The 10,895-nt window shown below is 39.7% G+C and overlaps 2 protein-coding genes across 4 annotated transcripts; one reads left to right on the forward strand and one right to left on the reverse strand.

Moving 5' to 3' along the window:
* Positions 1-278: 278 nt before the first annotated feature.
* Positions 279-6,161, reverse strand: LOC147800634 (ubiquinol-cytochrome-c reductase complex assembly factor 3-like). Of its 3 annotated transcripts, none has more exons than XM_087133069.1 (4): positions 6,022-6,114; positions 4,180-4,314; positions 3,067-3,218; positions 279-1,551 (listed from the first exon to the last, which is right to left on the reverse strand). In XM_087133069.1, the coding sequence occupies exons 3-4, from the start codon at positions 3,178-3,180 to the stop codon at positions 1,402-1,404; spliced, it is 264 nt and encodes an 87-aa protein (XP_086989195.1). In that variant the 5' UTR covers positions 3,181-3,218; positions 4,180-4,314; positions 6,022-6,114; the 3' UTR covers positions 279-1,401. The 3 variants fall into 3 exon arrangements, with proteins under 3 accessions (XP_086989195.1, XP_086989157.1, XP_086989117.1); XM_087133031.1 differs by having other exon boundaries at positions 4,175-4,314; XM_087132991.1 differs by lacking the exon at positions 4,180-4,314 and having other exon boundaries at positions 6,022-6,161.
* Positions 6,162-6,425: 264 nt separating this feature from the next.
* chac2 (ChaC glutathione specific gamma-glutamylcyclotransferase 2) lies at positions 6,426-10,443 on the forward strand. The gene is made up of 3 exons (XM_022227380.2): positions 6,426-6,873; positions 7,832-7,867; positions 7,986-10,443. Exons 1-3 carry the CDS (start codon positions 6,739-6,741, stop codon positions 8,373-8,375), a joined length of 561 nt encoding a protein of 186 aa, XP_022083072.1. The 5' UTR covers positions 6,426-6,738; the 3' UTR covers positions 8,376-10,443.
* The last annotated feature ends 452 nt before the right edge of the window (positions 10,444-10,895 follow it).

Genomic DNA, 10,895 nt, shown 5'->3' on the forward strand with positions numbered 1-10,895 from the left:
TTACTGTTCTCTCGGCCCCTTGAAACACTTGTGTAGTACACAGTAATGGAAGCTTCATTTGTAATGGACAAACCCTTTGAAACTATGTGGAGAAATTGACTATCAATCATGGCAAATTTATAAACATTTAATTCCTACAATGATTCCACATGCACATGCCATTTATTTCAAATCGACAAGAATTCCTTTGATATTGGAACAAGCCAAGCAGGCCGGGGCGTGGGAAAATGAATACAAACTAACAACCCTCAAAAAAAGCACATGGCAACAAGACAGACTTTGGGGGCGCCTCCCAACTTTAGTATTGAAATCACAAAAAGCAAATGAGTATTTACAAAGATATCCAGAAGGCAAATTAACAAATGTAAATAAATTACATCAGGAAACATAAGTAATAAGACCAGTGCAGATGCCGGGCTGGAGGAGAGAGCATGGCTAAGGCAAAGAAACCCAAACGTAAAAGTGGCTACAAAAATAAAGAAACCGGAAGAATGACACCCCCATTTGCACAACAGTCTTATATACCTGCAGAGTGCACCCAACCAAAAAGGTATTAAAAGAATTTGAAAAGTGTGCACGGTATGCCCGCAGGTGGAGCTCAGGTATTAACTCTTACAATATTTTCATTGAAGTGAGTACATGTACAATAAATTTGTCATCAAGTGTTTGATTGGAGGGACTGAAGGATATTACATGAATGTTGGGTTTCCATAAATTACAAACCTGTATGTGAAAATTAATAAAAACTCTTCTGGTTGGCACAGGCACTCAAAGTGTCTACAGTAAATGTACGTATAATGTACTGAAGTCTACAATTTGAGGATGATCCCCTCCATTCATTTATTAAACATACTTTACATTTTATATATGTACAGTGTATGTCTTTTTGCAGCTTCTTCCTTGCCAAACATTCCATAATTTTACCGTAAAAATCTACACGCCCTGTGGTCTCTGAGTCAGTTTGCATTATTGAATACTTGACCTTCCATTTGAATGGATATTTGGCTAAGTTAAATAGCCACAAAGAAAGAAAAAAAATACTTCATGTTTTTACAAAGAGAGAAGAAAAGCTTCAAGGAAGAGTAGATTTTGGCTTTATTGTTTGGCATACTTATGAATTTTTTTTCACTGATTTTCATCTCCAAGTATTTAATTTGAAAAACTATTCAAATATTTGTCGATCAACTATCCAAATATTGAAATAACCGGCACAGCCCTACCACTTAATTGGTCGTAAAGCCTGAAACAGGGACACTAAAAATAGAAAGTCCCCGCTAGCATTGGGTTTATACTGGATGCCAGATACTGTCATCAACATAGGACCTAGGGATGGGGACGGGCATCTGCCTGAGAAATCCCCCTTGCTCCGTGACTCTACAGCTTCCCGCATCTCTGGTCCCCTCAGTCTCTCTTCATGGGCCCTGGGGTGTTAAGTGGTAAGGTCCTGTGGATGGGGTTGGGGTTCTCTGCCGCTGCCTTGATGGCATCCATCCATTCCTGACTCCTCCGTCGGGATTCTGTCATTATCTTGGGATCCGACTCCGGCAATACCTGTTGGCGTTGGGCACCAAAGCAGAGGATTATGTTCAGAAAATGGCCATGCACTGAGAGACAGATCAAAACTTACAGCAACTGGCTCATCTACGACCAAGCACAAAGTCACATGACTCTTCCATTGCTGAATTTGTGTATACAACTTTAGGTGGTTTCTTTCAAATAGCTGAAGAAGAGACACTGTTCTGGTTCCTCAACTGAAACATTCTGATTATATCAGACAATCCATATTTTGGTTTGGGAACCAGACTTTTTACTGTAGTGTGGTTCCCCAACAAAATGTTAATTGTCTAGTGCAGTCAGAATCCTTCAGTTGGAAAACCTGACAAGTGTTAATTCTTCTCCCATAATGAAACCTCAGAAGTTGCTAATCAATGGTATACAAGACAATTTTTACCAGAAGGAAGCATGACAGTGAAGTCTTAATTTTGAGAAATACTGAGATGGTTGGCTAAGAAAACTCACATACTGAGTATGAGTCTACCAGAATGATTTCCATTAAGTTTTTGGTTCTACAAATAACCAACGTTATATGCAGCCATGCATATGGCCCAAAACACAGAGTCTATTCCAGTGTGGGCCATAGACTAGGGCTGTGCTACATCATGACCAAATATTAAATGAGGCAATTTGTAGACATACTTACTTGCACATAGGAATACCCCAAGAACTATGGGTTCACAGTTTCGCATATTTTTTTGGGGGGGGGGACCAAGGAAGAGGGCCCAGAAGCCAAATGAAATAAATGAAAAATGGCAGGACAAATAAACGTAATTAGTTTTTGAATGTCCTTGGACAACACATAGTACAAGGTTAAGTACTGATCATGCAGGTCAGTGAAAGGCAAAACCACCATTATCAAAATTGACAAAATAACACCGTCTGTCAGTCATGACCTGGTGACGGTATTGAAATGTTCAATTTAACACAAAGTTTCAGTAGGCCCATGTTCAGTGTACAGTTTTGATATGATCAGAGCTACCAAACTTTGTACCACTCAGGAAACAGTCGTCGATGCGGGTGTGCCAACACCGCATGCTTTTTGGGAATGGTCCACTAAGCCAGCGCACCGTGACGTCGTCAACAGGACATCAAAATGTAGTTAAAATCGCTGTTCTTCGAGCTTGTCGACAAGAGCGTTTCCGATTTGGAGAGGAAATTTCTTTTTTCTTCCCATGTGTGAATAAACCATATTATCATTATTGGAATCTCCGATTATCTTTTAATCCACAGACGGGCACACAGATAAGAGACAAATTTCAAAAGAGAGCCATCCACAGCCCTATGCGTGGGGCTAAGTTGGACCTTACTATCACCCGACAATGTCCAGATGTTTAAAAAAGGCGATTTGTAGGGTCCAAGTTACTCGGATTATGGGTTTGTCATTCGCCACACTACCCACCATCATGACCATGCCCACGTCATGCATGCACGTGCGTGTGTGGCAGAAGACAAATCCCACAGTAGTAAAGACAGTCATCAGTTCTGGGGGTAGACAAGACCGGCAATCACCTTAAGCATGTCTTCTCGAGATGGTGAAATGAGCTTCATCAGAGCCCATCCAACTCCGCCAGATGCTCCAACAACTCCTAGAGTCAGCAACCACGACGACAGTCTTCTCGACATTAGGGAGTCCAATGCAACGGCACCTTTAAATTTTATATCTGAAAGCATGTAGAAGTGTTTGTTTTCAATCAATGATTTCTGCCCTTTTTGTGCATCAAATTCTATAATTATTTCAAAAAGCAGTTGTGTTGTAAAAGACCGAAATTTGTGTTAGTACCATTTATTATGTCTGTTTGCATCAGTTTTGGGTGTACAGTATGATGAAAATAATGTAAGATCAGAGCCACTTACACTATGTTAACAACTGTGTGCGGCCATCTTTGTTTATAGTCATGTGACATAGTCTTGTCTAAGCCTAATATCTCACGAGACTCAACCTGGTTTGGAACAAAGATGTCATCATCTTGTAGAGCTTAAAATACTCTTTCATTTGATGTACGACTCAAGGCATTTGACCAAAGCACCGTCAAGCCTTGTTTTGGTTTGTGAAGACTACAAAAAGGTAACAAACAATGTGCATTTTTCTGTTGAAAATCCCCCAAAATGTGTATAAGGAGTTGATGAAACATATATATGAAATGGTGTTTATTTGGAAGCATGGAATTTCAGGAAGAAAAGGAATTTTTTTTGGTCAAAAATTGATGTCTAACTGGTGCCAAACAGCCCTTTTCTAGTGGGGTTCTGTTGCGCAACTGCGCACATATGGTGTATGCATGTGTACCAGATCCACGGATGGTGCACGGGGAGTAAGATGCAAATAACAAGCGCATAAACCACACATGTTGTTTCAATCAAATGTTATCAAAAGACGCTGTCAAACACAAACAGACTTAAAGGAACTTATGACACCTGACAGACTTGGTCCCCTATTTTTATAGCTATTTATTGATGACAAATATCACATCAAAACTATGCTTCAGTGATCTTTCACACATTACTAAAACATGTAAAAATTTCAAGCCCAACTTAACTGTCCTGTTACTGTACATGTATACGTGTATGTGTTCCTGTGTTTATTATTGATAAAGTTCTCCATAATAAAAGATATTGTTACTTTACACTTCCTCTGTGATCTTTCTCCGACTCTGGCATGTCTGGAAGTGGAACCGATGAGAAACAAGACTCCATGTGGTTCAAATACATTGATGAAAATAAAACTTGTGTCCACCCCAAAAAGTGACGGACTAATTACACCTAATTTTAATCACAAAAAAATTCATAACTTCACTATACATGTACTTACAGCTATTGAGCTCAATTTTATACCATTCAATTTCTTTTGAAATTCTCTTTCCAATGGCACTAAATTTGTGGGGGTCAAACAAAAAACCCTGAAAAGTGCTGGACTCCCTATCGACATGTTTCAGGCATGTTGTTAGGACCAACTTCTGAACTTCAACTTAATTTGACCCGTAAACAGGGCCCAAGGAATACTCCTCCATCATGTATATGACGGAGTATTCGTTGGGCCCTGTTTACGGGTCTAGTACAAGTTGATCAACTGCTAGCCCCACTAGTGTGGCACGGACTCTCACTCCCGATCCATCCTTAGCCACACATCCGTATGCGCAATTTCGTGTCGGCGTACTGAACATTTTCGGCCCACCCGCTTATCATCGTGGACGCAATTTCTTTTGCACACGAACTTGATCCTTGACCTTTCCGCTTTCTAAAAACCATTATTGAATGATTTCACTCACGTTATTCAGGTATTTTCCAGTCTTTTTACCTTTATCCATTCAATCTAACGGGCTCGCTCTTAGTCGCCACCTTTAAAATAAGATCATTGAACAATACGTCACTTGACCCCTCATCGTCTCGACGGCTCTTCCATGTCAAGACATATGTAATAAATAGACTGAGCGATAAGATACTGTTATGTGCAGAGAATGCACGGCAGAAGAAAAATCAAAAGACGGAAATCAGGACCTCCGCACTCTGCGCCAGAACAGCCCAGTTCAGACAGGCTAGGCAGGACAGTGTCGATCCCCGAGATTCGGCTTCCACATGGAGCCACGACACTCCAGGGTCCACGGTCCCTCAGCGGTGTCAGCCTTGGCCACGGTCCGGCAGTAACGAGGCATAGACGACAGGTAGGTGCTGACCCAACGCCGGCTATTTCGGAACGCACATGCTAAAAGCATATAGGCACTGACTGAGAGCGAAATCAATGACTACAGAGTCTTTTATAGGTTTTTGGAACGTGCGTAAATTCCACACGTACCTTTTCAGGGAGACACAAAAGGATTTGGATCAACTGGGATTGTAACAATACTACATGTACCAATGGGCTCTTCCAAAACTTTGGCAGCAGTATAGATGTCTGAGTGATAAGATACTTCATGTACCAATGGGCTCCTCCAAAACTTTGGCAGCAGTATAGATGTCTTGACATGGAAGAGCCGTCGAGAAGATGAGGGGTCAAGTGACGCAATGTTCAACGATCTTATTTTAAAGATGGCGACTGTGAGAACGAGCCCGTTAGATTGAATGGATAAAGGCAAAAAGACTGGAAAATACCTCAATAACATGAGTGAAATCATTCAATAAATGGTTTTTAGAGAGCGGAAAGGTCAAGAATCATGTTCGTGTGCAAAAGAAATTGCACCCACGATAAGTGGGTGCGCCAAAATGTTCAATACACCGACACGAAATTGCGTCCGGATGTGTGGCTAAGGATGGATCGGGAGTGAGAGTCCGTGCCACACTACTATAGTGGGGCTAATCAACTGCAAGTTCTTGAAAAACCTTGTAATTAAGGGAAGGAAAATTCCTCGTTCAGAAGATCCCCATTTTGAAAATAGGTATTTTCGCTGCTCAATAATTACTTAAACGTTAGAATTACACGTTAAACCATGTTTCAAGACAGCTCCCTTGGAAAAAATCAAGATTAACACTCACCGTCTAAGCTGCTTGCTCACACACGCCTAGGTTAACAGTTGTGTAACAACTTGCACGAACATACATGTACATCACAGTATCAAATTGAAAGAATGACTGCAGTGTGCAGTACGCAATTTCCAAACAAATCTTTCCGCGATCCGATTGAGGGCGCTTTTGCGATTAAGCGCATTGGGGGGATTGTGGTGGTTAAAATCCCCTTCCAGTTCAAGAAAAATTGGACAAAGTAGGCCTGCCATGGTCCTTTTGTTTTTCAATATGACATTTAAACTGGATCTTGTTAATTCGAGCAATACGACTTTTGCATACGAATACAGTAGCAGTAGATATCCCTGTCGGTTCACTTCACCCTAATTCTATTTGGAACAATCCAAAAGTTTCCGGCATCATATTCAGGTCTCATCACATTTGCCGTATACTTATGACGTAGATGAGTCGAGGGACAAGACAGTGTTGCGCATGAATGAACATGTACGTAAAGTAAACAAACTAAACCTAACCAAGTACATCCTAATCAAAGATCGTATCGTATAGCGCCGCTTCGATTCGATCTTTGATCCTAACCAACCACAAGCACGACATGCACACCGACCGCTGCACGGCATTTGACTGCAAACGCATGCAGCACAATTGTCGTACCCGCATTTTCATGCACGAACGAACATCTGTGTACGCCTTTTGAAATCCCGATGATAGAGCGTCCTGTTTTGACTGAAAATGTGGGTGTTCGGCTACGGATCTTTGATATGGAAAGTAAACTTTCCCTTTGAACAAAAAGTAGCCGGGTATATCGAAGGATACGCAAGGAGATTTTGGCAAGGCAGCACTGATCACCGGGGATATCCTGGGAAGGTAAACAAAAATAATTTGCTCCTTACAAAAAAATGCATTATCATCCAGCCCAGATGGACTCCCTCACCGTACTGAAATGAAGACTGGCGTCCAACCTGGGCTAATTATCACCATGACTTTGCAATTGGTTTCATAAATTTCAAGTACATGTACAAGCCGCTTTTCAGTTCTTGGGCAATTGCAGAACAGTTAGGGGAAATTTTGCCTCATTTAAGTGTGAGTTTGTCGAAATGGAAATTCCATCATACATGTACTTCTCTAAAGTTGCTTGAGGCGTTGAGCTATGCCACCTGTCTTATTTGCTTGCTAATAAATTTCTCCATGGTTGAATTAATCTTGGAGGAAGGAAGACATTATTGCCATCTAAAAAAAACGCATTATTCGTATGTACATTCTACGGAAAGAGACCCATATCCGGAAATCACTTGACACCCCGCACACAAACCATATTAGACAGTTCTGAGCTTTGTTTATAGTAAGAAAAGGCTTATACATTTTCCCTGCAAAAATTGACTTTTTAGGACGTGTTATCACTTTTTGATGGTTAAATTACTGTAAAGGAAAATTATTGATATTCATTATGGAACTTTTACCCCCGTTTTTGATAAATTGATCAACAGACATGCTCCCTTGCTATGTTTGTGATTTGCAAAGTGAACAAATATTTAATAGAATGCCTATCACTAAAAACACTTCAGCAGACTACATGAAGATGGAATGGCAAACTTTACTTTTAAGACATTTGTACATTTTTGTTTCTTTCGGTTTTCAAACTTCTTACAAGGTGTGTATCAACACAGAACTAACTTTGCACCACTGCAAATCTTCATTTTACACATTTTGGGAAGGACATCACTGGAAAAAAACTAAAAATACTAGATAAACCATAAACTGGTAATGTACGAGTTTTTCACTGATGCTGATTGTTTCATAGTAACGTTTTGTTTCCTCTCTTCAGCCTGGTCGTGTTGTGACTCTTGTTCCAGATCCCAAGGTAAACTATCGTTCGCTTTTCATCAGTGTGTAACATTAAAGTGTGCTTCCATGTTTGCTTTATGACTTCAAATTGTCAAGTAACTCACACTAGAATATTTGCTGCATTCACCCGTCAGGAGACTGTATGGGGTATTGCGTATAAAGTGGCAGAAGAAGATGAGCCTAGTGTCAGAGAATACTTAGACTTTCGGGAAAAAGGTGGCTACACACTCACCTCCGTGACCTTTCACCCACGAGACACCTACAAGCATCAACCCTTCGATGTCATGATCTACATAGCTACTCCAGACAACAAAAACTTTCTTGGGCCGGCGTCCATGGAAGTTATAGCCCAACAGATCTTCCTGTCAGTCGGACCAAGCGGGAAAAACATAGAGTATCTCCTGAACCTAGCTGAGGCCGTTAGGTCTCTGCTACCAGAGGCCGCGGACCAACACTTGTTCGAATTGGAGAAGCTGGTCAGGCTACTAACTGAGGGGCAAACTCTGGAGAAAAATGGATTGTAGTGACAAATTACTGATCCATTACCTATCCTGATCTGGGTTCAAAGAGTTTAGTCTGTCGGGTTTTAATCATTTTTTTGGACACATATAATACTCTAAAAGGAGTATTTGGAGTCAGTGCAAACACATGTAAGCACAAACATGGTGTTTTATTTTCAGACCCTTGCAGTATTTCTTCAGGTGCTATAATAATTATTATTTAATGTGTTGCAGATTCTATTTGTGATAAATGTATTGATACATTCACGGTTCAATGGAGTACTCAAATTAAGATCTAATTATTCCATTTTAGGTTGGCGTATGTACATGCATTTTAAATTAACAGCTGGTAAAGAGATTTGACTCCGCTTAATAACAGGTTGACTCTACAGCTAATTAAGGGTAATATACACAGGTGCAGGCTATTTATTCATTGAAGTGACCTTTTATTTGTAAGGGAAGAAATTGCATACGTGTGCTTGGCTATTCCTAAACGTTTTTTAAGATCGGTCAAGCACAATGATTTCCATTCATAAATACCTAGAGTTTTAAAGTCAAAATGAGTTTTAAAAATTATTAATTATACTAGTGTCCTGGTTTTTTTTTTCAAACATTCCTCTTGCCATGTTACGTTATTTTCTCTCACAAGTAGTCATAAGCGATGTCCTTATACGTTGATTGGCATGGACATGATACATATTGCGTGAGGCAAGGTTTCCCCTGTCACCTGTGAGGTGGCCTATCTCACTGATTTTAGTGACTACCTCAGGCTTTTCTGTTGAATGTTACCACCTTATGTTTGAAATAGACAAAGACAGAAGGAAAAAGCAAAATTATCGAGATATTTTGAAATAGGTTAGTTTCAAATTGTTCAGAACGGTAAACTGGGAGACAGAATACAAGATTCCAAAGGGGAAATTTCGAGTAAATGTACTATTAAATAATAATATATAGAACTTATTCTAGGCCTATTTGAAAACACCTGCCTTTGTTTTAGGTGCTAGTATTTTGGCAAAATTATTTGACCACCTCAAAGCAGATCAGTACCCAAGGGGAAATCCCTGGCATGAGGTAGCACACAGCCAGCTAGAGCTTTGTCATCTGTTGAAGACCAGCCATGTGATGGGCTTTTGAAATGGCTGAACTGTCTGAGGTATTTATGTATGCAATATAAATTTTAATTTTTTTTTAGTTCCCATCAGCTGCTGCATAGCATTATGAGTTGTGTATAAAAAAAATAGCTCTGAATACCCTTTGTCCAGGCAAAAGGCTTTATTTTACATGTATTTCACAAATTAGATCAAATATCAGATTTGTTGTGCAAACAAATATGTTTTCAATTATATGAGTAACCAAAGTGCTTAAAAACTGTTTTAAGTTTCAAGCAATGCAGTGTATTATTGGGATATTGGGTACTCAGCTTGCCTTGCCTGCATGTTGATTACATCACCCAGGTGGTATTCAGACAATCCTTGGTCGTTATCACTTTAATAATGATGGTGCTTTTGTCCAACATTGGTCTGAAATCTGTGGTTTCCATACAGTACCAGTAGGCGTAAGCTTTGTTCTTTGGACTTTGAAATACACTTCATTGTGGAAAAAAGCCCACAGGATTGAAGTGAACTAGTCTACATGTTTGTCAAAATGATCAGTTGACCCCAACAGTCCCCTATCCTGCAAGTTGGATGCGCTGTAGTGGATATTGATCCATCAAAACAAAAAAAGATCGATCAACAACTAATCAATAACGACAGGTCTGCGAAGGCCAAAGATCACTGTGAACAAACCTGGAAATGTTTGAAGTTTGATCAAAAACCCACTTTTTATAGTTATTGCTGATGTACTTTCTCGATAGTCTTTTGCCAACTCTTTTGAGATTGTATTCCTGGTTCTGTAATCTTAATGTGTGTTTGCATTGTACATGTAAAAAAAAATGGTTTAGGTATACAATAATAATAATTACAGTCAGTTCTTATATAGCGCATATTACGGAAATATCTGTATGCGTTTATTATCATTACCCCCGAAAAATATACCACTGTATGTTTGATAAATTATATGTGGCAATAAAATTCAAATGGAGACAATCTTTTGAAGGCTTTCTGCTTTAGCTGGAAAATTTCATTGTGCACTTCAACAAATATATTAGGCCGAGCCAAAAAAATGGTTGTTTTTCCCATTACACTGAAAAACAAAATTTACGGAGGATAGATGGGTAATGTTTCAAGCAAATATACTGAAGTGTGGTGATGGTCTATTACTTTTTGGACAAGTTGCTGTCAAATTGAATACTTGTATACACATATACTCCAAATCAACACAATTGCTGGCTGCTAAAGGACATCTGAATTAACCCTAACCCTCAAGGGTTGCTGGCCCTAACCTTCCCCATTCGCACAAAGTTAAACACCCATAATGACTTTGTGCACAGAGGCTGTTGGACTTTGTTTTTCTGAGGTATGCCAAACCCAATGCAAAAGCCAGCTGTCTGGGCTCACCAGACCTATCCCCACAGAATTAAACACTTTACTACTGTTGAATTCT

This window comes from Acanthaster planci, linkage group LG01 (genome assembly GCF_054643075.1).
Source record: "Acanthaster planci isolate LZ-2023a linkage group LG01, COTS_SCS, whole genome shotgun sequence".
Taxonomy (NCBI): domain Eukaryota; kingdom Metazoa; phylum Echinodermata; class Asteroidea; order Valvatida; family Acanthasteridae; genus Acanthaster; species Acanthaster planci.

Coding starts and splice junctions, on each gene's coding strand:
- chac2 (XM_022227380.2), top strand. CDS start 6,739: ATGTGGGTGTTCGGCTACGGATCTTTGATATGGAAAGTAAACTTTCCC. Junction 6,874..7,831: donor ACCGGGGATATCCTGGGAAG/GTAAACAAAAAT, acceptor TCCTCTCTTCAG/CCTGGTCGTGTTGTGACTCT. Junction 7,868..7,985: donor CTCTTGTTCCAGATCCCAAG/GTAAACTATCGT, acceptor TTCACCCGTCAG/GAGACTGTATGGGGTATTGC.
- LOC147800634 (XM_087132991.1), bottom strand. CDS start 3,180: ATGTCGAGAAGACTGTCGTCGTGGTTGCTGACTCTAGGAGTTGTTGGA. Junction 1,552..3,066: donor CTCGAGAAGACATGCTTAAG/GTGATTGCCGGT, acceptor CAACGCCAACAG/GTATTGCCGGAGTCGGATCC.